The sequence below is a fragment of the Ranitomeya variabilis genome, chromosome 1 (assembly GCF_051348905.1).
Source record: "Ranitomeya variabilis isolate aRanVar5 chromosome 1, aRanVar5.hap1, whole genome shotgun sequence".
NCBI lineage: Eukaryota > Metazoa > Chordata > Amphibia > Anura > Dendrobatidae > Ranitomeya > Ranitomeya variabilis.
Genome location: NC_135232.1, coordinates 182,715,955 through 182,738,336, shown reverse-complemented (window position 1 = coordinate 182,738,336; position 22,382 = coordinate 182,715,955). Strand labels below are relative to the sequence as shown.

At 41.9% G+C, this 22,382-nt stretch overlaps 1 protein-coding gene across 2 annotated transcripts in view; it reads left to right on the top strand.

Annotated features, from left to right (window-relative positions):
* The window catches only part of LOX (lysyl oxidase), a 108,663-nt gene that overhangs the window by 67,732 nt on the left and 18,549 nt on the right, over positions 1 to 22,382 (top strand). For both annotated transcript variants that reach the window (XM_077290922.1, XM_077290911.1), the window contains one exon: positions 18,738 to 18,875. In XM_077290922.1, the coding sequence (XP_077147037.1) occupies positions 18,738 to 18,875 (138 nt within the window). The remainder of the gene's footprint in view (positions 1 to 18,737; positions 18,876 to 22,382) is intronic.

The window sequence follows — 22,382 nt, the reverse complement described above, 5'->3', positions numbered from 1 at the left end:
CCTTCTGTACTCCGAAGAGACATTTTGAGCCCTTCACAAATAAGGCATTAGCACGCAGGACCTGAAATACCATCCTGACCTGCTTCACATGGGACTCCCAGTCCTCAGAAAAGACCAAAATGTCATCCAGATACACAATCATAAATTTATCCAGATATTCTCGGAAGATGTCATGCATGAAGGACTGGAACACAGAAGGAGCATTAGAGAGTCCAAAAGGCATCACCAAGTACTCAAAATGGCCTTCGGGCGTATTAAATGCTGTTTTCCATTCATCCCCCTGCTTGATATGCACAAGGTTATACGCACCACGACGATCTATCTTGGTGAACCAACTGGACCCCTTAATCCGAGCAAACAGATCAGATAATAATGGCAAAGGATACTGAAATTTGACCGTGATTTTATTTAGAAGACGATAATCTATACAAGGTCTCAGAGAACCATCCTTTTTGGCCACAAAAAAGAATCCTGCACCAAGAGGGGAGGAGGACGGGCGAATATGTCCCTTCTCTAAAGACTCCTTTATATAACTCCGCATCGTGGCATGTTCTGGTACAGACAAATTAAAAAGTCGTCCCTTAGGGAACTTACTACCAGGAATCAAATTTATAGCACAATCACAATCCCCGTGAGGAGGCAGGGCACCGGATCTGGGCTCATCAAATACATCCTGGTAGTCCGACAAAAACTCAGGGACCTCAGAAGGAGTGGAAGAAGCAATTGACACCAAAGGAGCATCGCCATGAATCCCCTGGCAACCCCAACTTGAAACAGACATAGCTTTCCAATCCAGAACTGGATTATGGGCCTGCAGCCATGGCAGACCCAAAACGACAACATCATGCAAATTATGCAGCACAAGAAAGCGAATCACCTCCTGATGTACAGGAGTCATGCACATGGTCACTTGAGTCCAATACTGAGGCTTATCCTCAGCCAATGGTGTAGCATCAATTCTTCTCAGTGGAATAGGGAATTCCAAAGGCTCCAGAACAAAACCACAGCGCCTGGCAAACGACAAATCCATCAGGTTCAGGGCAGCACCTGAATCCACAAAAGCCATAACCGAGTAGGATGACAAAGAACAAATTAAAGTAACAGACAAAATGAATTTAGGCTGTATAGTACCAACGGTGACAGATTTAGAGATTTTTTTTACGCGCTTAGAGCATGCTGAGATAACATGAGTTGAATCACCACAGTAAAAGCACAACCCATTTTGACGTCTATGATTTTGCCGCTCAATTCTGGTCAGAATTCGGTCACATTGCATAGACTCAGGTCTCTGTTCAGAAAACACCGCTAGATGGTGCGCAGATTTGCGCTCCCGCAAACGCCGATCAATCTGAATGGCCAAAGCCATTGAGTCATTCAGACTTGCAGGCGTGGGGAACCCCACCATAACATTCTTAATGGCTTCAGAAAGACCTTCTCTGAAATTTGCAGCCAGGGCACACTCATTCCATTGAGTAAGCACCGACCATTTCCGAAATTTTTGACAATACACCTCAGCTTCATCCTGGCCCTGAGAGAGAGCCAGCAAGGCCTTTTCTGCCTGGTTCTCAAGATTAGGTTCCTCATAAAGCAATCCAAGCGCCAGAAAAAACGCATCCACATTCAGCAATGCAGGATCTCCTGGCGCCAGGGAGAAAGTCCAATCTTGAGGGTCGCCACGTAACAGGGAGATAACAATTCTAACTTGCTGAGCGGAATCACCAGAGGAACGAGGTCTCAAAGAAAGAAATAATTTACAATTATTCTTAAAATTCAGAAACCTAGATCTATCTCCAGAAAACAACTCAGGAATAGGTACTTTTGGCTCAGACATAGGACTGTGAACAACAAAATCCTGAATGCTTTGCACACTTGCAGCAAGATGATCCACACTAGAAGTCAGACTCTGAATATCCATGTCTGCAGCTGAACTCAAAGCCACCCAGAGATTAAGGGGATGAGAGAAGCTGGACAGACTGCAGCAAAGGGAGAGGAAAAAAAAAAATTGTACTCAGGACTTCTCTTATCCCACTTCTGCGATGCATTAAACACTTTTTGGCCTGCTGTACTGTTATGATCCTTAGTGGCTGAGGATCACAGAATGGACTAGCTAAGTTACTGAACATAGAACAAGCTCTAGGGAGGTGGTAACTGGACTGACCGCAACATGATCCTAACAAACACACTAAAGGTAGCTGGTGAACGTGCCTAAATTCCTGGACGTCTCGACGCAGCCTGAGAAACTTGCTACCCCTATAGAGAAAATAAGACCTCACTTGCCTCAGAGAAATGACCCCAAAGATATAGGAAGCCCCCAACAAATAATAACGGTGAGGTAAGGGGAAAATACAAAACGTAGAAATGAAAACAGATTCAGCAAATGAGGCCCATTAATACTAGATAGCAGAAGACAGGCAGGGAACTGTGCGGTCAGTAAAAAACCCTATACAAAATATCCACACTGAGAATTCAAGAACCCCCACACCAACTAACGGTGTGAGGGGAGAAACTCAGCCCCCTAGAACTACCAGCAAGCAAGGAAATCACATATTAGCAAGCTGGACAAGGACAAGTAAATAACCAAAAAACATATTGAACACTGATGAGCAAAAAATAACCAAACAGAAAACTTAGCTTCTCTTGGAGAGACTGATAGCGAAGGAATTCAGGAGTGATCAAAATAGCACTGAATACATCGACAGCAGGCAAACACTGAAAGTCCAGGTGAGCTAAATCGGAAACCAGCTAACAGATAACGAGACAGCTGATCCAGCCTCAGACCTGCAGAATGACACATAGAGCCACCAGAGGGAGCCCAAAGACAGCACTCACACAGTACCACTTGTGACCACAAGAGGGAGCCCAAAAACAGAGTTCACAACAGTTCTCCATACAATGTAATGGGCCCCACATAGTCCTCCATACAGTATAATAGGCCCCACATATTCCTCCATACAGTGTAATGGGCATCTCATAGTGCTCCATACTGCATAATGGGCCTCACATAGTCCTCCATAGAGTGTAATGGGCCCAACATTATGCTATATGGAGTATAACAAGGCCCTGCGTTTCCTTTTATGCAGCATAATGGTCCCACAGAGTCCTCCATACAGTATAATGGTTCCACTTAGTGCTTCATATAGTATTATAGCCCTACATGCTGCTCCATACAGTATAATGGCCCCACCTGATGCTCCATACATTATGATGGACCGACATAATGCTCCATACAATTTATTGGTCACACATGATGCTCCATACAGTATATTGTGCCCTACATAGTCATTCATACAGTGTAATGGGTCCCACATAGTCATCATACAGTGTAATGGTCCCCACGTATTCCTCCATACAGTGTAATGGGCCTCACATAGTCCTCTATACAGTGTAATGGTCCCCACATAGTCCTCCATACAGTGTAATGGGCCTCACATAGTCCTCCATACAGTGTAATGGGCCTCACATAGTCCTCCATACAGTGTAATGGGCTCCACATAGTCCTCCATACAGTGTAATGGGCCTCACATAGTCCTCCATACAGTATAATGGCCCCACATGGTGCTTCATACTATATAATGACCCCACATGATGCTCATGTGTCAAATCCCCTCAGCACTAGCGTTGTTGCCACTCTCCTCTGCACGCGCACCATCCCCTCAGCACTTGCGCCACCACCCTCCTCAGCATGAGCGTGGCCTGATGAAACAGTGCGCATGCAGTGGAGAGTGGCAGAGGTGCTACTGATGAGGAGGATGGCATGCAGGCTGAGGAGAGGGCACATGTGTAGAGGAGAGTGGCGGCGGCAGTAGTGCTGAGGAGATGGTGCACATGCACACCGGGAGGGCTCTGTGTGCCCCCTCTGGCACGAGTGCCATAGGTTCGCCACCACTGCTCTAGGGTTATGGATTGATTTAAGATTAGACTTAGGGCTAGAGTTAGGCTTAGGGATAAAGTTAGGGTAACAGAATTGATACTTAAAACATTAATAATTGAGAGAAAAAAAATGTATAACATACGTATTTTATTTTTGTAGTTTGAGCAAGTAGAAGGAAAACAACAACTAGGAGGTCAAAGTGCAAACTATGATTACATAAGCTTTTCCTCAAATTATAATCTATGGGCTTGTGAACTGATTCTATCCCCTATCATTTTCCTGTGCAGAAAAGGCCCTCTCCACACTGAAAAGTAGTGTGCTGATAAACAATCCTAATTAAGCAAATATATCTTTTTTATTCTGTACTCTTCTATTGGGCTTTCTCTTTTCTTTGCAATGTGTTTTGGCTTACAGCAAGAGAAAATCTAAACATTTTTACAAACTGTAAAAGTAAAATAAACAAGGAAAGGCATAAAATTAGAATATTCTTCCCGCCAAATGTAATGATGCAATCAGAATTTACTAGCCCCGGAGGACTTGCTACGTGGCTTTGTTCCAGATTGTTCAGCTTCGTCATCACAGCTGAATCCAGTAACACATTATTGTAATCTGTCTTACTTGTAACAATAAGAATTTGTACCCTGACTATGGAGGCCCCACTTACTACATCTGTGTCTTAATCAAGACGATCTTGAAAAAAAACCATTTCCTGCATATGCAGTAGATAGACTATACTAGGGAAACAATGTACATCATTAGCAATCACTTGATTAAATAAAGCATAGACAAATATATCACAAAAGAAAAGAATGAGAATTTTTGTCTTAGGGTACTGTCACACAGTGCAATTTTGATCGCTACGACGGCACAATTCGTGACGTCGCAGCGTCGTATGATTATCGCTCCAGCGTCGTAGACTGCGGTCACACGTTGCAATCACGGCGCTGGAGCGATGCCGAAGTCCCCGGGTAACCAGGGTAAACATCGGGTTACTAAGTGCAGGGCCGCGCTTAGTAACCCGATGTTTACCGTGGTTACCAGCGTAAAAGTAAAAAAAAAAAAACCGTACATGCTCACCATCTGATGTCCGTCAGGTCCCTTGCCGTCCGCTTCCTGCTCTGACTGAGATCCGGCCGTACAGTGAGAGCAGAGCGCAGCGCTGACGTCACCGCTGTGATCTGCTCTCACTTTCCGGCCGGCAGACAGTCAGAGCGGGAAGCGGACGGCAAGGGACCTGACGGACATCAGATGGTGAGTATGTACGGTTTTTTTTTTTTTTACTTTTACGCTGGTAACCACGGTAAACATCGGGTTACTAAGCGCGGCCCTGCGCTTAGTTACCCGATGTTTACCCTGGTTACCAGCGAACGCATCGCTGGATCGCTGTCACACACAACGATCCAGCGATGACAGCGGGAGATCCAGCGACGAAAGAAAGTTTCAAACGATCTGCTACGACGTACGATTCTCAGCAGGGTCCCTGATCGCAGTAGCGTGTCAGACACTGCGAGATCGTAACGATATCGCTAGAACGTCACGAATCGTGCCGTCGTAGCGATCAAAATTGCACTGTGCGACAGTACCCTTAGAGGGAATGATTGTTCCACCCAAGCACAGTGTATTGTAGGAGACATAGCCCTAATAAAAATCATGCCTAATACAAACTGAGCCTTTAGGGGCTATTTTGTAATTTGCATTTATTCAACTGACTTTGCCTTTTGCCATGTTGTCTTCAAGGCCATTTTTTTGCATCAAATTCTTCAAAATGCATGTGGGCTGATGAATTTTGTGCAAAATTGTTTTTACTATCTTGGAGGCTTTTTAGAGTAAACAGTTGCACGTTCCATTAAAATGTCACACATTAGTAGACAATTGGGAAAACATTTTGCTTACATTATGAAAAGTCAAAAATGATGAATTAGGTCAACCAATTTGGATAACCAAATTCACAACCATAATGCTGAAAATAAAAAAGTAGAATTCAAGTAAACTTTATTTAAAAACAGGAGCAGATTAAATAATGAATAAAGTCCAAATATAAAAGTAACTTTTAAAACCATTTTACGCCAGAAAAAAAGACAGAAAAGCAATGATGAAGTCTCCCCTTGGTGTCCAAATCCATTGCTGTATTTGTTGTAAAGCAATGCTTACTGAAATATGCTGATGAGGAGCTCAGTGCACCCCTGGTGTCATCGAGCAGGCACCTTTATACCTTCTTCTTATTACTTGATTAACAGCTCAAGCTTTAAAAGAGCCAGAGGAGGGAGAAGTTAGTTGGAAAACAAGAAAGTGGGAAGGTGCACTTTTATGATAAGAAAAAAAATTCAGCTCACCTCTGAGATGCTATTCAAATCCGGGAGGAGCACGGCGTCCCCGCTGCTGCACAGAGCTGGAGTTGATTGCGGAAAATAGAGTTGGAACCAGATCAACACACTGGAAAAATTAAAAATTCACAAAGTCTTTATTGGAAATCCTTTAATATTAGATGTGATGAAAAAATGGGCATCTCAGACAACAAAGCAACAACAAAGGGGTAGTGTGTATAACAGGAATCACTCCATACGCATTTCGAGCTACATGGCTCTTGAACACTGGATAGAGAGTGGTATACAAACTTGGATTTAAATATACTCCCAAGTAATCAAGGAAAAACAAAACACATGGCACATATGTGAGAAAAAAAGGTTTGCATGAATGTGTACAAGGAATGTATGATGAAAAGCAATAGAAAATAAAATTAAGACATAAAACATTGCAGAAAATTGACAAAGAAAGAAAAAAAATTTGCAAATTACAAGAAGGGCAAATGTGGCAATGCAAATATAAACAACCTAAAAATTCTGCACAATTCACTACAAATTTTGGAAATTACACCCCTCTGGGAATTTACATACAGGTGTTGTGACGATTTTAACTCCATATGTGCTTTCCAGAAACAAGCAGTACTGGATGTTGCTGATTGAAAATTGCAAATCTACTATTGTAGTGCCCATACATTGCAATGGTCAGAATGTTGTAGTGACCAGAACATTGTAGTGCCCATACATTTTGCCCAGTTCTTGCTTATGGAGACATGGACCCCATAAACTAGGTGAGCTCTCATGGCTTCAGAAATGCCAAACATGTGAGTGCTAAATATGGTTTGGGCACGCTGTGGGGCTCAGAATGAAGAGGGGCATTTGGATTTGAGAGTGCAGAATTTGCTGGATTTCTGTTGAGGGGCTAAGGGCCATAGCACTTTTCTAAAGCCTTTGTGCTACCAGTAACTTGGAAGCTGCCTATATTTTCGATAACAGATGATGGACCTGTGTAGGAACTTGCTTTACTGTGGATTGAGTTGAAGCTTTTATTGGGAACATTTTACATAACATTTTGGATCACATTTATCCTGTGCTCTATGCTGAGCACTTACATCGAGGTTTCCATCTAAATCTCCAAGTGACATGATTCAGATCACACACCCTATGGATCCAATCACTATAATGAGGCAGCAGAGTTACTCTGGACTTCATCTGCCTCTGTTCAGCTTTGTCCTTCTGTTCAGAAGTGCACAAACCTGTGGCCATCCGTTCCCTTATGCACGCTTAAAAAGATGGACACTGCCAAATCACAGGTCAGACAGCATCCACAGTGCCTCCATCTGCCTCATTATAAGGAATCTTCCATCTTGGGTTCCGTCTAAATCACGTAGTTCAGATATTTACACGGAAACCCTGGTGTAAGTGTTCAGTGCAGGAAATATCTTAGCTGAGCCTTATTACAAACTTTGGGAGGCAGAAAGAATAAATCAACAGCAGGCTAGGAATTTGTTATGTTTTAATTTTTTTATTTTTGCAATTTAAAAAATACCGTTCAAAAGTTTAGGGTCACCCAGACAATTTTGTGTTTTCCATGAAAACTCATACTTTTATTAATCAAATGAGTTGGCAAATGAATTGAAAATCTAGTCCAGACATTGACAAGGTTCAAAAAAATTTTTTTTATTTGAAATAATAATTTTCTCCTTCAAACTTTGCTTTCATCAAAGAATGCTCCCTTTGCAGCAATTACAGTATTGCAGACTTTTGGCATTCTAGCAGTTAATTTGCTGAGGTAATCTGGAGAAATTTCACCCCATGCTTCCAGAAGCCCCTCCCACAACATGGTTTGGCTTGATGGGAACTTTTTGCGCACCATATGGTCAAGCTGCTCCCACAACAGCTCAATGGGGTTGAGAACTGGTGACTGCGCTGGCCACTCTATTACAGATAGAGTGCAGCTACATGCTTCTTCCCTAAATAGTTCTTGCATAATTTGGAGGTGTGCTTTGGCTCATTGTCCTGTTGTAGGATGAAATTGGCTCCAATCAAGCGCTGTCCACAGGGTATGGTATGGCATTGCAAAATGGAGTGCTAGCCTTCCTTATTCAAAATCCCTTTTACCATCTACAAATCTCCCACTTTACCAGCACCAAAGCAACCACAGACCATCACATTACCTTCACCATGCTTGACAGATGGCGTCAGGCACTCTTCCAGCAGCTTTTCAGTTGTTCTGCGTCTCACAAATGTTCTTCTATGTGATCCAAACACCTCAAACTTGGATACGTCTGTCCATAACACTTTTTTCCAATCTTCCTCTGTCCAATGTCTGTGTTCTTTTGCCCATATTAATTTTTTTCCTTTAACTAGCCAGTCTCAGATATGGCTTTTTCTTTGCCACTCTGCCCTGAAGGCCAGAATCCCAGAGTTGCCTCTTCACTGTAGATGTTGACACTGGCGTTTTGCATGTACTATTTAATGAAGCTGCCAGTTGAGGACCTGTGAGGTGTCGATTTCTCAAACTACAGACTCTAATGTACTTGTCTTGTTGCTCAGTTGTGCAGCGGGGCCTCCCACTTCTCTTTCTACTCTGGTTAGAGCCTGTTTGTGCTCTCCTCCGGAGGGAGTTTTACACACCGTTGTAGGAAATCTTCAGTTTCTTGGCAATTTTTTGCATGGGAAAGCCTTAATTTCTAAGAACAAGGATAGACTGTCAAGTTTCACATGAAAGTTATTTTTTTCTGGCAATTTTGAGAGTTTAATGGAACAACAAATGTAATGCTCCAGAATCTCAACTAGCTCAAAGGAAGGTCAGGTTCTCTAATCAGCCAAATTGTTTTCAGCTGTGCTAACATACTTGCACAAGGGTTTTCAAGGGTATTCTAACCATCCATTAGCCTTCTTACACAGTTAGCAAACACAAAGTACCATAAGAACACTGGAGTGATGGTTCTTGGAAATGGGCCTCTATACACCTTACCACATTAACAATGTATAGAGTGTATTTCAGAATCATTTAATGTTAGCTTCATTGGAAAAAAATGTGCTTTTCTTTAAAAAATAAGCACATTTCTAAGTGACCCTAAACTTTTGAACGGTAGTGTATTTTTCATTTTTTTCACATTTTTTTACTTAGTCTCTCTATGGGACTTTATCTTTCATTACTCTGATCACTGGTATAATGCATTGCAATGCACCAGCATTGTAATGCACTACACCTGTCAGTGTTACACTGACAGACGCCTCTTAGACCATGCTTCTGGCACGATCTAATAGTTTTGCCATAGCTGGCTGACCCAGAGGTCGTCATGGCGACCGCAGGTTGCCATGGCAACTATCAGGCCCTTGCAATCACATTGTGGGACTATGATTGGAAAGGAAAATAATAATAATTATTATAAGCCTCCTTCCTCTCCCTGCCTTCTAAATGCTGCAATTGATATCAATTGGGTCTTTTAGGGGGTTAAAATGCCCGGGGCAATGCAAGCTCCACTCCTTGCAGTGACAGCCGGAGCTCAGCTTTAACTTAAACTGAGCACACTCCAGCGATCGCTTGGTCACAGCTCCTGTGCCATGCACAATAGCTATGAAGCACCTAAAGGTCGGATGTGACTGGTCCGAGTATGGACATCTGAAGCCGACCCAAGGTGTCCTTCACACGTCCAAGTTTCAAGTACATGTGGTATCCATTTTTATGACGGATACTACATTTAATCATTATAACCCATGATGCTATGCACATGTCTTGTTTTTACACAGACCGTGTGTCCATGCAAAACATGTGTGAGACATGTGCGTTTTTTTCCTGGTAACACGGATGAAAAACATCAATGCAAGTCTATGGATCCGTGAAAAACACGTACAGCACAGATGCCATCCATGTGCCGTTCTTGTGCTGTGTGTGATTAACATTGCAAAGTATAGGAGAAACTTTGTAATTTCTTTCTTTATCCATATCGAAAAAACAGTGATGGCAAAAATGAACACATTGATGACATACTGATGGAAAACTGAAGACACGGGTACCGTTTTTTCACGTACGTGTTTTATACGGACGTGTGAAGGAGACCTACAGTGAAGGAAAAATAAAGGTTTCCTAACTTGAAATGAACAACCACACCATGATGATGACACAGCTCTACCTCCTATAGCAGTGCTTAAAAAATGAAAAGTTAATTCGGGAGACATTTTTCTAAAATATATACTGTATATAGCACACTACCTATGGCTAGACAACCTCTGGAAAGAATACAGCATTTTTGTAAAAGTACAAACTAATATCAAATGTGATAAAAATTGGCTATTATGTGTTGTTAATTTCCGTGCCATCTCTAATAAAATATTCCTGCAAATGTGTAAATAACATTTTGTGATGGCCTTTCATTTGGAAAGATTTTCGACTTACTCTCAGTCATCATTTTAGGTGGCATTTTTTTTATTAGAAAATATCATTGAATGTTTGTGGCTTGTGTGCCCCTCGACTGTTGATTTTTCCATATTTTATATATACGAAGAGTATACTTGTGCATAATAACGTAGAGGAAAAGATGAGCTGGGGCACATTCGTGTCATTTTAGACTCTGACTAACCTGGTTCCAGAATGTCTGAAATGTAATTACATAACAGTATTTTTTTTGGCAACATATCCTCTAGCAAGAATGTGCAGCAGCTGATAAACCAAATCAGACTTCATTGTCATTCTATGTTTTGTGACATGAGTATAATCATTGAGTTCTCTGATGTATGGTGCAGGCATACAAATCTGCCGAGATGCCTAGACACTGGAGACATTGATTAGTCTAGTTCACATTTTGTTCTAATAAAAGATCTACAATTGCAGGTTATATTAAGTTCAGTGGAGAGCAAACGTATTTTTCACAGGGGCCTCCTAATATCCTTTATGGCCCATGAATACCACCAAGTCTACAAAGTTCAGTGACAAGGCTGATATACACTTAGCTGGCTAGTCAGACCAAAAATATATTCAAAGAGTTATGGATCAATCCACTATAGACCATAAATACATTTAATTTATTGTATTTACTTACATAACACCATTAACCCCCTTAATGACCAAGCCAAATTTTACAATTCTGACCAGTGTCACTTTATGAGGTAATAACTCTGGAAAGCTTCAATGGATCCCACTGATTCAGAGAATTTTTTTTGTGACATACTGTACTTACTATTAGCGGTAAAATTTATTTGATATGATTTGAGTTTAGTTGTGAAAAAAAATGGAAATTTGGAGAAAATTTTGAAAATTGCAAAATTTTCAAACTTTGAATTCTTATGCCCTTAGATCGGAGAGCTATGTCACACAAAATAATTAATAAATAACATTTACCACATGTCAACTTTACATCAGCACAATTTTTTAAACAAGTTTTTTTTTGTTAGGAAGTTACAAAGGTTAAAATTTGACCAGCGATTTCTCATTATTCCAACAACATTTTTAACCCCTTCCCGACATTTGACGTACTATCCCGTCGAGGTGGGGTGGGCCCGTATGACCGCCGACGGGATAGTACGTCATAGCCGATCGGCCGCGCTCACGGGGGGAGCGCGGCCGATCGCGGCCGGGTGTCGGCTGCATATCGCAGCTGACATCCGGCACTATGTGCCAGGAGCGGTCACGGACCGCCCCCGGCACATTAACCCCCGGCACACCGCGATCAAACATGATCGCGATGTGCCGGCGATGCAGGGAAGCATCGCGCAGGGAGAGGGCTCCCTGCGGGCTTCCCTGAGCCCCCCGCAGCAACGCGATGTGATCTTACCTCCCTCCCTGCCTGCTCCAGACCCGGATCCAAGATGGCCGCGGATCCGGGTCCTGCAGGGAGGGAGGTGGCTTCACAGAAGCCTGCTCAGAGCAGGCACTGTGAAGCAGCCTGTACTTCTCGCAGATCGGTGATCTGTCAGAGTGCTATGCAAACTGGCAGATCACCGATCTGTATTGTCCCCCCCTGGGGCAAAGTAAAAAAGTAAAAAAAAAAATTTCCAAATGTGTAAAAAAAATAAAAAAAAATATTCCAAAATAATGAAAAAAAAAAAATATATTATTCCCATAAATACATTTCTTTATCTAAATTAAAAAAAAAAAACAATAAAAGTACACATATTTAGTATCGCCACGTCCGTAAAGACCCGACCTATAAAACTGCCACACTAGTTAACCCCTTCAGTAAACACCGTAAGAAAAAAAAAAAAAAAACGAGGCAAAAAACAACGCTTTATTACCATACCGCCGAACAAAAAGTGGAATAACACGCGATCAAAAAGACTGATATAAATATCCATGGTACCGCTGAAAACGTCATCTTGTCCCGCAAAAAAAAAGCCGCCATACAGCATCATCAGCAAAAAAATAAAAAAGTTATAGTCCTGAGAATAAAGCGATACCAAAATAATTATTTTTTCTATAAAATAGTTTTTATCGTATAAAAGCGCCAAAACATAAAAAAATGATATAAATGAGATATCGCTGTAATCATACTGACCCGACGAATAAAACTGCTTTATCAATTTTACCAAACCCGGAACGGTATAAACGCCTCTCCCAAAAGAAATTCATGAATAGCAGGTTTTTGGTCATTCTGCCTCACAAAAATCGGAATAAAAAGCGATCAAAAACGGTCACGTGTCCGAAAATGTTACCAATAAAAACGTCAACTCGTCCCGCAAAAAACAAGACCTCACATGACTCTGTGGAGCAAATGTGGAAAAATTATAGGTCTCAAAATGTGGAGACGCAAAAACTTTTTTGCTATAAAAAGCGTTGCTGGTTTCACACTTCCGCTTTTGTCTGCAGCGTTTTTTGCACAAAAAAACGCATGCGTTTTTTCCCTATATTTAACATTGAAAACGCATGCGGTTTTTTTGTACGCGTTTGGTCGCGTTTTCAAACGCATGCGGTTTTTTTCTGCATGCGTTCATTTTCAGAAATACAACCTGCAGTATTTTCTTGCGTTTTTAAGCACATGCGTTTGTTTGCGTTAAAAACGCATGCATTTTTATCGAAAAAAACAGAAAACACACTGAAAAGCCACCCACCACCATCAAGGTGATAAAGGGATCCAAACCCTAACCCTAACTCTACCCCTAACCTCACCCCTAACCGTTTAATGAACATTTTCTGACAGTCATAGTGCCATGTATTTCAGTGCCACGTATTTCAGTGCCACGTATTTCAGTGCCATGTATTTCAGTGCCACGTATCACGTATTTCAGTGCCACGTGTTTCAGTGCCACGTATTTCAGTGCCACATATCACGTATTTCAGTGCCACATATTTTAGTACCACGTATTTCAGTTGCACGTATTTCAGTGCCACGTATTTCAGTGCCACGTATTTCAGTGCCACGTATCACGTATTTCAGTGCCACGTGTTTCAGTGCCACGTATTTAAGTGCCACGTATCACATATTTCAGTGCCACGTATTTCAGTGCCACGTATTTCAGTGCCACGTATTTCAGTGCCACGTATTTCAGTGCCACGTATTTCAGTGCCACATATCACGTATTTCAGTGCCACGTATTTCAGTGCCACGTATTTCAGTGCCACGTATTTCAGTGCCATGTATTTCAGTGCCACATATCACGTATTTCAGTGCCACGTGTTTCAGTGCCACGTATTTCAGTGCCACGTATCACGTATTTCAGTGCCACATATTTTAGTACCACGTATTTCAGTTGCACGTATTTCAGTGCCACGTATTTCAGTGCCACGTATTTCAGTGCCACGTATCACGTATTTCAGTGCCACGTGTTTCAGTGCCACGTATTTAAGTGCCACGTATCACATATTTCAGTGCCACGTATTTCAGTGCCACGTATTTCAGTGCCACGTATTTCAGTGCCATGTATTTCAGTGCCACGTATTTCAGTGCCACATATCACATATTTCAGTGCCACTTATTTCAGTGCCACGTATTTCAGTGCCACGTATTTCAGTGCCACGTATTTCAGTGCCACGTATTTCAGTGCCACGTGTTTCAGTGCCACGTGTTTCAGTGCCACGTATTTAAGTGCCACGTATCACGTATTTCAGTGCCACGTATTTCAGTGCCACGTATTTCAGTGCCACGTATTTCAGTGCCACGTATTTCAGTCACGTTTAGGGTTAGGGTTAGGGGTAGGGTTAGGGTTAGGGTTGGAGGTAAAGTTAGGGTTGGGGCTAAAGTTAGGGTTGGGGCTAAAGTTAGGGTTAGGGTTTGGATTACATTTACGTTTGGATTAGGGTTGGGATTAGAATTATGGGTGTGTCAGGGCTAGGGGTGTGGTTAGGGTTACCGTTGGGATTAGGGTTAGGGGTGTGTTTGGGTTAGGGTTTCAGGTAGAATTGGGGGGTTTCCACTGTCCAGGCACATCAGGGGCTCTCCAAACGCGACATGGCGTCCAATCTCAATTCCAGCCAATTCTGCGTTGAAAAAGTAAAACAGTGCTCCTTCCCTTCCGAGCTCTCCCGTGCGCCCAAAAAGGGGTTTACCCCAACATATGTGTTATCAGCGTACTCGGGACAAATTGAACAACAACTTCTGGGGTCCAAGTTCTCTTGTTATCCTTAGGAAAATAAAAATTTGGGGGGCTTAAAATCATTTTTGTGGGAAAAAAAAGATGTTTTATTTTCACGGCTCTGCATTATAAACTGTAGTGAAACACTTGGGGGTTCAAAGTTCTCACAACACATCTAGATAAGTTCCTTGGGAGGTCTAGTTTCCAATATGGGGTCACTTGTGGGGGGTTTGTACTGTTTGGGTACATCAGGGGCTCTGCAAATGCAACGTGACGCCTGCAGACCAATCCATTTAAGTCTGCATTCCAAATGGCGCTCCTTCCCTTCCGAGCTCTGTCATGCGCCCAAACAGTGGTTCCCCCCCACATATGGGGTATCAGCGTACTCAGGACAAATTGGAAAACAAATTTTGGGGTCCAATTTATTCTGTTACCCTTGTAAAAATACAAAGCTGGGGGCTAAAAAATCATTTTTGAGAAAAAAAAAAAAATTATTTTCACGGCTCTGCGTTATAATCTGTAGTGAAACACTTGGGGGTTCAAAGCTCTCAAAACACATCTAGATAAGTTCCTTAGGGGGTCTACTTTCCAAAATGGTGTCACTTGTAGGGAGTTTCAATGTTTAGGCACATCAGGGGCTCTCCAAACGCAACATGGCGTCCCATCTCAATTCCAGTCAATTTTGCATTGAAAAGTCAAATGGCGCTCCTTCCCTTCCAAGCTCTGCCATGCGCCCAAACAATGGTTTACACCCACATATGGGGTATCAGCGTACTCAGGACAAATTGCACAACATTTTTTGGGGTCCAATTTCTTCTCTTACCCTTGGGAAAATAAAAAATTGGGGGCGAAAAGATCATTTTTGTGAAAAAATATGATTTTTTATTTTTACGGCTCTGCATTATAAACTTCTGTGAAGCACTTGGTGGGTCAAAGTGCTCACCACACATCTAGATAAGTTCCTTAGGGGGTCTACTTTCCAAAATGGTGTCACTTGTAGGGAGTTTCAATGTTTAGGCACATCAGGGGCTCTCCAAACGCAACATGGCGTCCCATCTCAATTCCAGTCAATTTTGCATTGAAAAGTCAAATGGCGCTCCTTCCCTTCCAAGCTCTGCCATGCGCCCAAACACTGGTTTACACCCACATATGGGGTATCAGCGTACTCAGGACAAATTGCACAACATTTTTTGGGGTCCAATTTCTTCTCTTACCCTTGGGAAAATAAAAAATTGGGGGCGAAAAGATCATTTTTGTGAAAAAATATGATTTTTTATTTTTACGGCTCTGCATTATAAACTTCTGTGAAGCACTTGGTGGGTCAAAGTGCTCACCACACATCTAGATAAGTTCCTTAGGGGGTCTACCTTCCAAAATGGTGTCACTTGTAGGGAGTTTCAATGTTTAGGCACATCAGGGGCTCTCCAAACGCAACATGGCGTCCCATCTCAATTCCAGTCAATTTTGCATTGAAAAGTCAAATGGCGCTCCTTCCCTTCCAAGCTCTGCCATGCGCCCAAACAATGGTTTACACCCACATATGGGGTATCAGCGTACTCAGGACAAATTGCACAACATTTTTTGGGGTCCAATTTCTTCTCTTACCCTTGGGAAAATAAAAAATTGGGGGCGAAAAGATCATTTTTGTGAAAAAATATGATTTTTTATTTTTACGGCTCTGCATTATAAACTTCTGTGAAGCACTTGGTGGGTCAAAGTGCTCACCACACATCTAGATAAGTTCCTTAGGGGGTCTACTTTCCAAAATGGTGTCACTTGTAGGGAGTTTCAATGTTTAGGCACATCAGGGGCTCTCCAAACGCAACATGGCGTCCCATCTCAATTCCAGTCAATTTTGCATTGAAAAGTCAAATGGCGCTCCTTCCCTTCCAAGCTCTGCCATGCGCCCAAACAATGGTTTACACCCACATATGGGGTATCAGCGTACTCAGGACAAATTGCACAACATTTTTTGGGGTCCAATTTCTTCTCTTACCCTTGGGAAAATAAAAAATTGGGGGCGAAAAGATCATTTTTGTGAAAAAATATGATTTTTTATTTTTACGGCTCTGCATTATAAACTTCTGTGAAGCACTTGGTGGGTCAAAGTGCTCACCACACATCTAGATAAGTTCCTTAGGGGGTCTACTTTCCAAAATGGTGTCACTTGTAGGGAGTTTCAATGTTTAGGCACATCAGGGGCTCTCCAAACGCAACATGGCGTCCCATCTCAATTCCAGTCAATTTTGCATTGAAAAGTCAAATGGCGCTCCTTCCCTTCCAAGCTCTGCCATGCGCCCAAACAATGGTTTACACCCACATATGGGGTATCAGCGTACTCAGGACAAATTGCACAACATTTTTTGGGGTCCAATTTCTTCTCTTACCCTTGGGAAAATAAAAAATTGGGGGCAAAAAGATCATTTTTGTGAAAAAATATGATTTTTTATTTTTACGGCTCTGCATTATAAACTTCTGTGAAGCACTTGGTGGGTCAAAGTGCTCACCACACATCTAGATAAGTTCCTTAGGGGGTCTACTTTCCAAAATGGTGTCACTTGTAGGGAGTTTCAATGTTTAGGCACATCAGGGGCTCTCCAAACGCAACATGGCGTCCCATCTCAATTCCAGTCAATTTTGCATTGAAAAGTCAAATGGCGCTCCTTCCCTTCCAAGCTCTGCCATGCGCCTAAACAATGGTTTACACCCACATATGGGGTATCATCGTACTCAGGACAAATTGTACAACAACTTTGGGGGTCCATTTTCTCCTGTTACCCTTGGTAAAATAAAACAAATTGGAGCTGAAATAAATTTTGTGTGAAAAAAAGTTAAATGTTCATTTTTATTTAAACATTCCAAAAATTCCTGTGAAACACCTGAAGGGTTAATAAACTTCTTGAATGTGGTTTTGAGCACCTTGAGGGGTGCAGTTTTTAGAATGGTGTCACACTTGAGTATTTTCTATCATATAGACCCCTCAAAATGACTTCAAATGAGATGTGGTCCCTAAAAAAAAATGGTGTTGTAAAAATGAGAAATTGCTGGTCAACTTTTAACCCTTATAACTCCGTCACAAAAAAAAATTTTGGTTCCAAAATTGTACTGATGTAAAGTAGACATGTGGGAAATGTTACTTATTAAGTATTTTGCGTGACATATGTCTGTTATTTAAGGGCACAAAAATTCAAAGTTGGAAAATTGCAAAATTTTCAAAATTTTCGCCAAATTTCCATTTTTTTCACAAATAAACGCAAGTTATATCGAATAAATTTTACCTTTAACATGAAGTACAATATGTCACGAGAAAACAATGTCAGAATCGCCAAGATCCGTCAAAGCGTTCCAGAGTTATAGCCTCATAAAGGGACAGTGGTCAGAATTGTAAAAATTGGCCCGGTCATTAACGTGCAAACCACCCTTGGGGGTGAAGGGGTTAAGGGACCACTTCACATTTGAAGTGAGTTTAAGGGGTCTATATGACAGAAAACACCCAAAAGTGACACCATTCTAAAAACTGCACCCCTCAAGGTGCTCAAAAACACTTTCAAGAAGTTTATTAATCCTTCACGTGCTTCACAGGAACTGAAGCAACGTTGAAGGAGAAAAATTAACATTGCTCAAATTAAAAAATCATAATACAAGTGTGGCACCACTTTCTAAAAGAAATAAAGCATACCCCACACCAATAGATGTTTTACAGTGCCATGCGTGAAATTTACAGGAAACTTGTGGTTTTCCTGATTTTTGTAGGATTAAATTACTCAGGTGTATAAAAGCCGAAACTTCATCCAAACTGCTGTAGTCACGGTAGACAGATTATTCACTTCATACTTTCTTTTCCTGTTAGGTTTTCCCTGGGCTTGTGGTTATGTGATTCATATTGAATCATTCACATTGACCGTGGTAATACATTTGTATGGAGTTGTAAATGGGTTTTAGAACTTTCTCCACTGATGTCACTCAATTTTGTTTTTTATGTGTCACATCTTAGAAGACATTTATAGTAATTCTAATTTTATATATTTTTTTGTGCCTTTGTACCAATGCAGCTCGGCCTACCGCTCAGATGTCAGGGATTACGATCAGAGGGTGCTTCTTCGCTTTCCCCAGAGAGTGAAAAATCAAGGCACAGCTGACTTCATGCCAAGCAGACCCCGTTATTCCTGGGAATGGCACAGCTGCCACCAGTAAGTATGAAATGTACCTTAGTAGGGATGCTCTGTCATGCTTCCAAAAATAAACTGTGGCTATAGAATCAGGAGTCTGGAAACTGGAAGTCTTGGTTTGTGTGTAGAGAAAGAAGACAAAATACCAGATTTTCCAAACTATTAGGTCAGTCCGTGCACTATAGATTATGTACAATTATGTACACTAAAAATATATGCCAAATGAAGCAAAATACTACAATAAAAACCTGACAGACAGTGTCAAAAAATACAACATAATAATGATTATAATAACTATATATTAATAAACATGCTATGGCAAACAAATTAAGTAATACAAAGTAGTACAACAGTATGACTTCTTTTCATGAATCAACAAATACCAACCCAGTTGCACATGACACTTTGCTGTAATATTGCACCTAAGAAGAACAGTAAGTAGCTCATACAACTCCTTCAAGGTTACATTGACTTTACTGTTGTCATTGTTTCTAGGGCTTGTTCAGATGAGTGTATGAGTGTATTATATGTACTTGTGCAGTCTGTGTTGACATCGGATAACACAAAGTCAGCACATGGACCAATGTTACTCAATATGGCTGTTTCAGCTGAGAATTTTTTCGAACAGGTCTATTCAAGTATATCAGTGTGAAACAAATCCAAAAAACGAATCCCTTACAGATCACCTGTATTGCATCCATTTTATTTATATACTTTGCAATTATTAATAAAGGAAGCTAGTTGTGGTCATGTACACATTTGATATTGTTGATGTAGAAAAACAGATATCATATGGATTTTTAAAATGTATATATATAGATGACAATATGGATGCAAATCCTCCGTTTTCCTGGATGAAAAATTTATGATTTTTCATACAGTCTTCTGAACCCAGCCTTAAACTAATGAACAAATGGTCAAACGTATGACATTTAAAATGTGGTATATGATCAGCCTAGTAAAGAGCAGATCTGCACCCTTAATCCTAAACACTGTGCCATGTGCATGACAGGAGGCTCTGATCAGGCAATACATAGGACATGTACTTACACGGAACCTATCATGTAAAATAACGCTATTGGCCTGCAGATATGGAGTCAATATGCAGGTTAATAGCATTGAGACACCATGTGGTGCCAGCACTGAGAGCCCCGCTGCCGAGAGGAAATTAACTCTATTCCCCCTGGCAGCATTCAGTCATAGGGGTGGCACCGGCACGGAGGCTGCACTGACTGACAATGCTGTGCTCTAATCCTGAGCCTGCTATCAGTCAGTGCTGGGGGCGCGGGTACAGCTCACTATACACAGAGCGGTGGCTGAAACCGTGCCGGCGCCACCCCTATGACAGAATGCAGAATGCTTCCAGAGGGAATAAAAGTCATTTCCTCCCAGCAGTGGGGCTCTCAGTGCGGTGGCCACACGGTGTCAGAACGCTATTATCGTGCAGATTAACCCCATATCTGCAGGTTAAAAGCTTTATTTTACCTGACAGGCTCCCTTTAATAAGGTGTATTCATGAGAAGAGCACTTCCCCTGACTCTCCACTTCCCACTTTGATATGAAAAGTTTATCAATTACTGTGGAAAAAGGGTGGATGGATGAGATCAGTCAGGTTCTGTAGTCAGCCAGTCATTTTGATGGTAAGAATATCGATTCATACTCTTTTATTCTTCCAGTCACTTATGATGTAATCTGTGATGGAGACTCCTGATAGAGCCTATGATGCACACAGCCTTATGCTCAATTACAAACTATTTTGTTTGTATATTATACCATATTACATTATGTTGCTATATATACACTTCTCAAAAAAATAAAGGGAACACTTAAACAACAGAATATAACTCCAAGTAAATCAAACTTTTGTGAAATCAAACTGTCCACTTAGGAAGCAACACTGTTTGACAATCAATTTCACGTGCTGTTGTGCAAATGGAATAGACAACAGATGGAAATTATTGGCAATTATCAAGACACACTCAATAAAGGAGTGGTTCTGCAGGTGGGGACCACAGACCACATCTCAGTACCAATGCTTTCTGGCTGATGTTTTGGTCACTTTTGAATGTTCGTTGTGCTTTCACACTCATGGTACTGTAGCATGAGAAGCACTCTACAACCCACACAAGTGGCTCAGGTAGTGCAGTTCATCCAGGATGGCACATCAATGCGAGCTGTGGCAAGAAGGTTTGCTGTGTCTGTCAGCGCAGTGTCCAGAGGCAGGAGGCCCTACCAGGAGACAGGCCAGTACACCAGGAGACATGGAGGAGGCCAACAACCCAGCAGCAGGACTGCTACCTCAGCCTTTGTGCAAGGAGAAACAGGAGGAGCATGGCCAGAGCCCTGCTAAATGACCTCCAGCAAGCCATAAATGTGCATGTGTCTGCACAAACGGTTAGAAACCGACTCCATGAGGATGGTCTGAGTGCCCGACGTCCACAGACGGGGTTGTGCTCAAAGCCCAACATGTGCAGGACGCTTGGCATTTGCCACAGAACACCAGGATTGGCAAACTCGCCATTGGCACCCTGTGCTCTTCACAGATGAAAGCAGGTTCACACTGAGCACATGTGACAGACGTGACAGAGTCTGGAGACACCGTGGAGAGCGAGCTGCTGCCTGCAACATCCTTCATCATGACCGGTTTGGCAGTGGGTCAGTAATGGTGTGGGGTGGCATATCTTTGGAGGGCTGCACAGCCCTCCATGTGCTCGCCAGAGGTAGCCTGACTGCCATTAGGTACCGAGATGAGATCCTCAGACCCCTTGTGAGACCATATGCTGATGCGGTTGGCCTTGGGTTCCTCCTAATGCAGGACAATATCAGACCTCATGTGGCTGGAGTGTGTCAGCAGTTCCTGAAAGATGAAGGCATTGAAGCTATTGACTGGCCCGCCCATTCCTCAGACCTGAATCCGACTGAACGCATCTGGGACATCATGTCTCGCACCATCCACCAACGTCACGTTGCACCACAGACTGTCCAGGAGTTGGCGGATGCTTTAGTCCAGGTCTGGGAGGAGATCCTTCAGGAGACCATCCGCCGCCTCATCAGGAGCATGCCCAGACGTTGTAGGGAGGTCATACAGGCATGTGGAAGCCACACACACTACTGAGCATCATTTCCTTGTCTTGAGGCATTTCCACTGAAGTTGGACCAGCCTGTAATTTGATTTTCCACTTTGATTTCTGGTATCATTCCAAATGCAGACCTCCATGGGGTATTAATTTTGATTTACATTGATCAGTTTTATGTTTTATTGTTCTCAACACATTCCACTACGTAATGAATAAAGATTTGCAACTGAAGTATTTCATTCAGTGATATCTAGGATGTGATATTTTAGTGTTCCCTTTATTTTTTTGAGCAGTGTAGTTTTATATTCATGTACTGATGTATATGTACAATCTAACTGCTCAGTTGGTCCTGACACCAATATATTATGTATATTACAGAAATCACCCTGCAATTAAATTCTAAAAATCTACTCCCCAGTTGAAAATTAGACCTTTATAATACCCTTGTAAT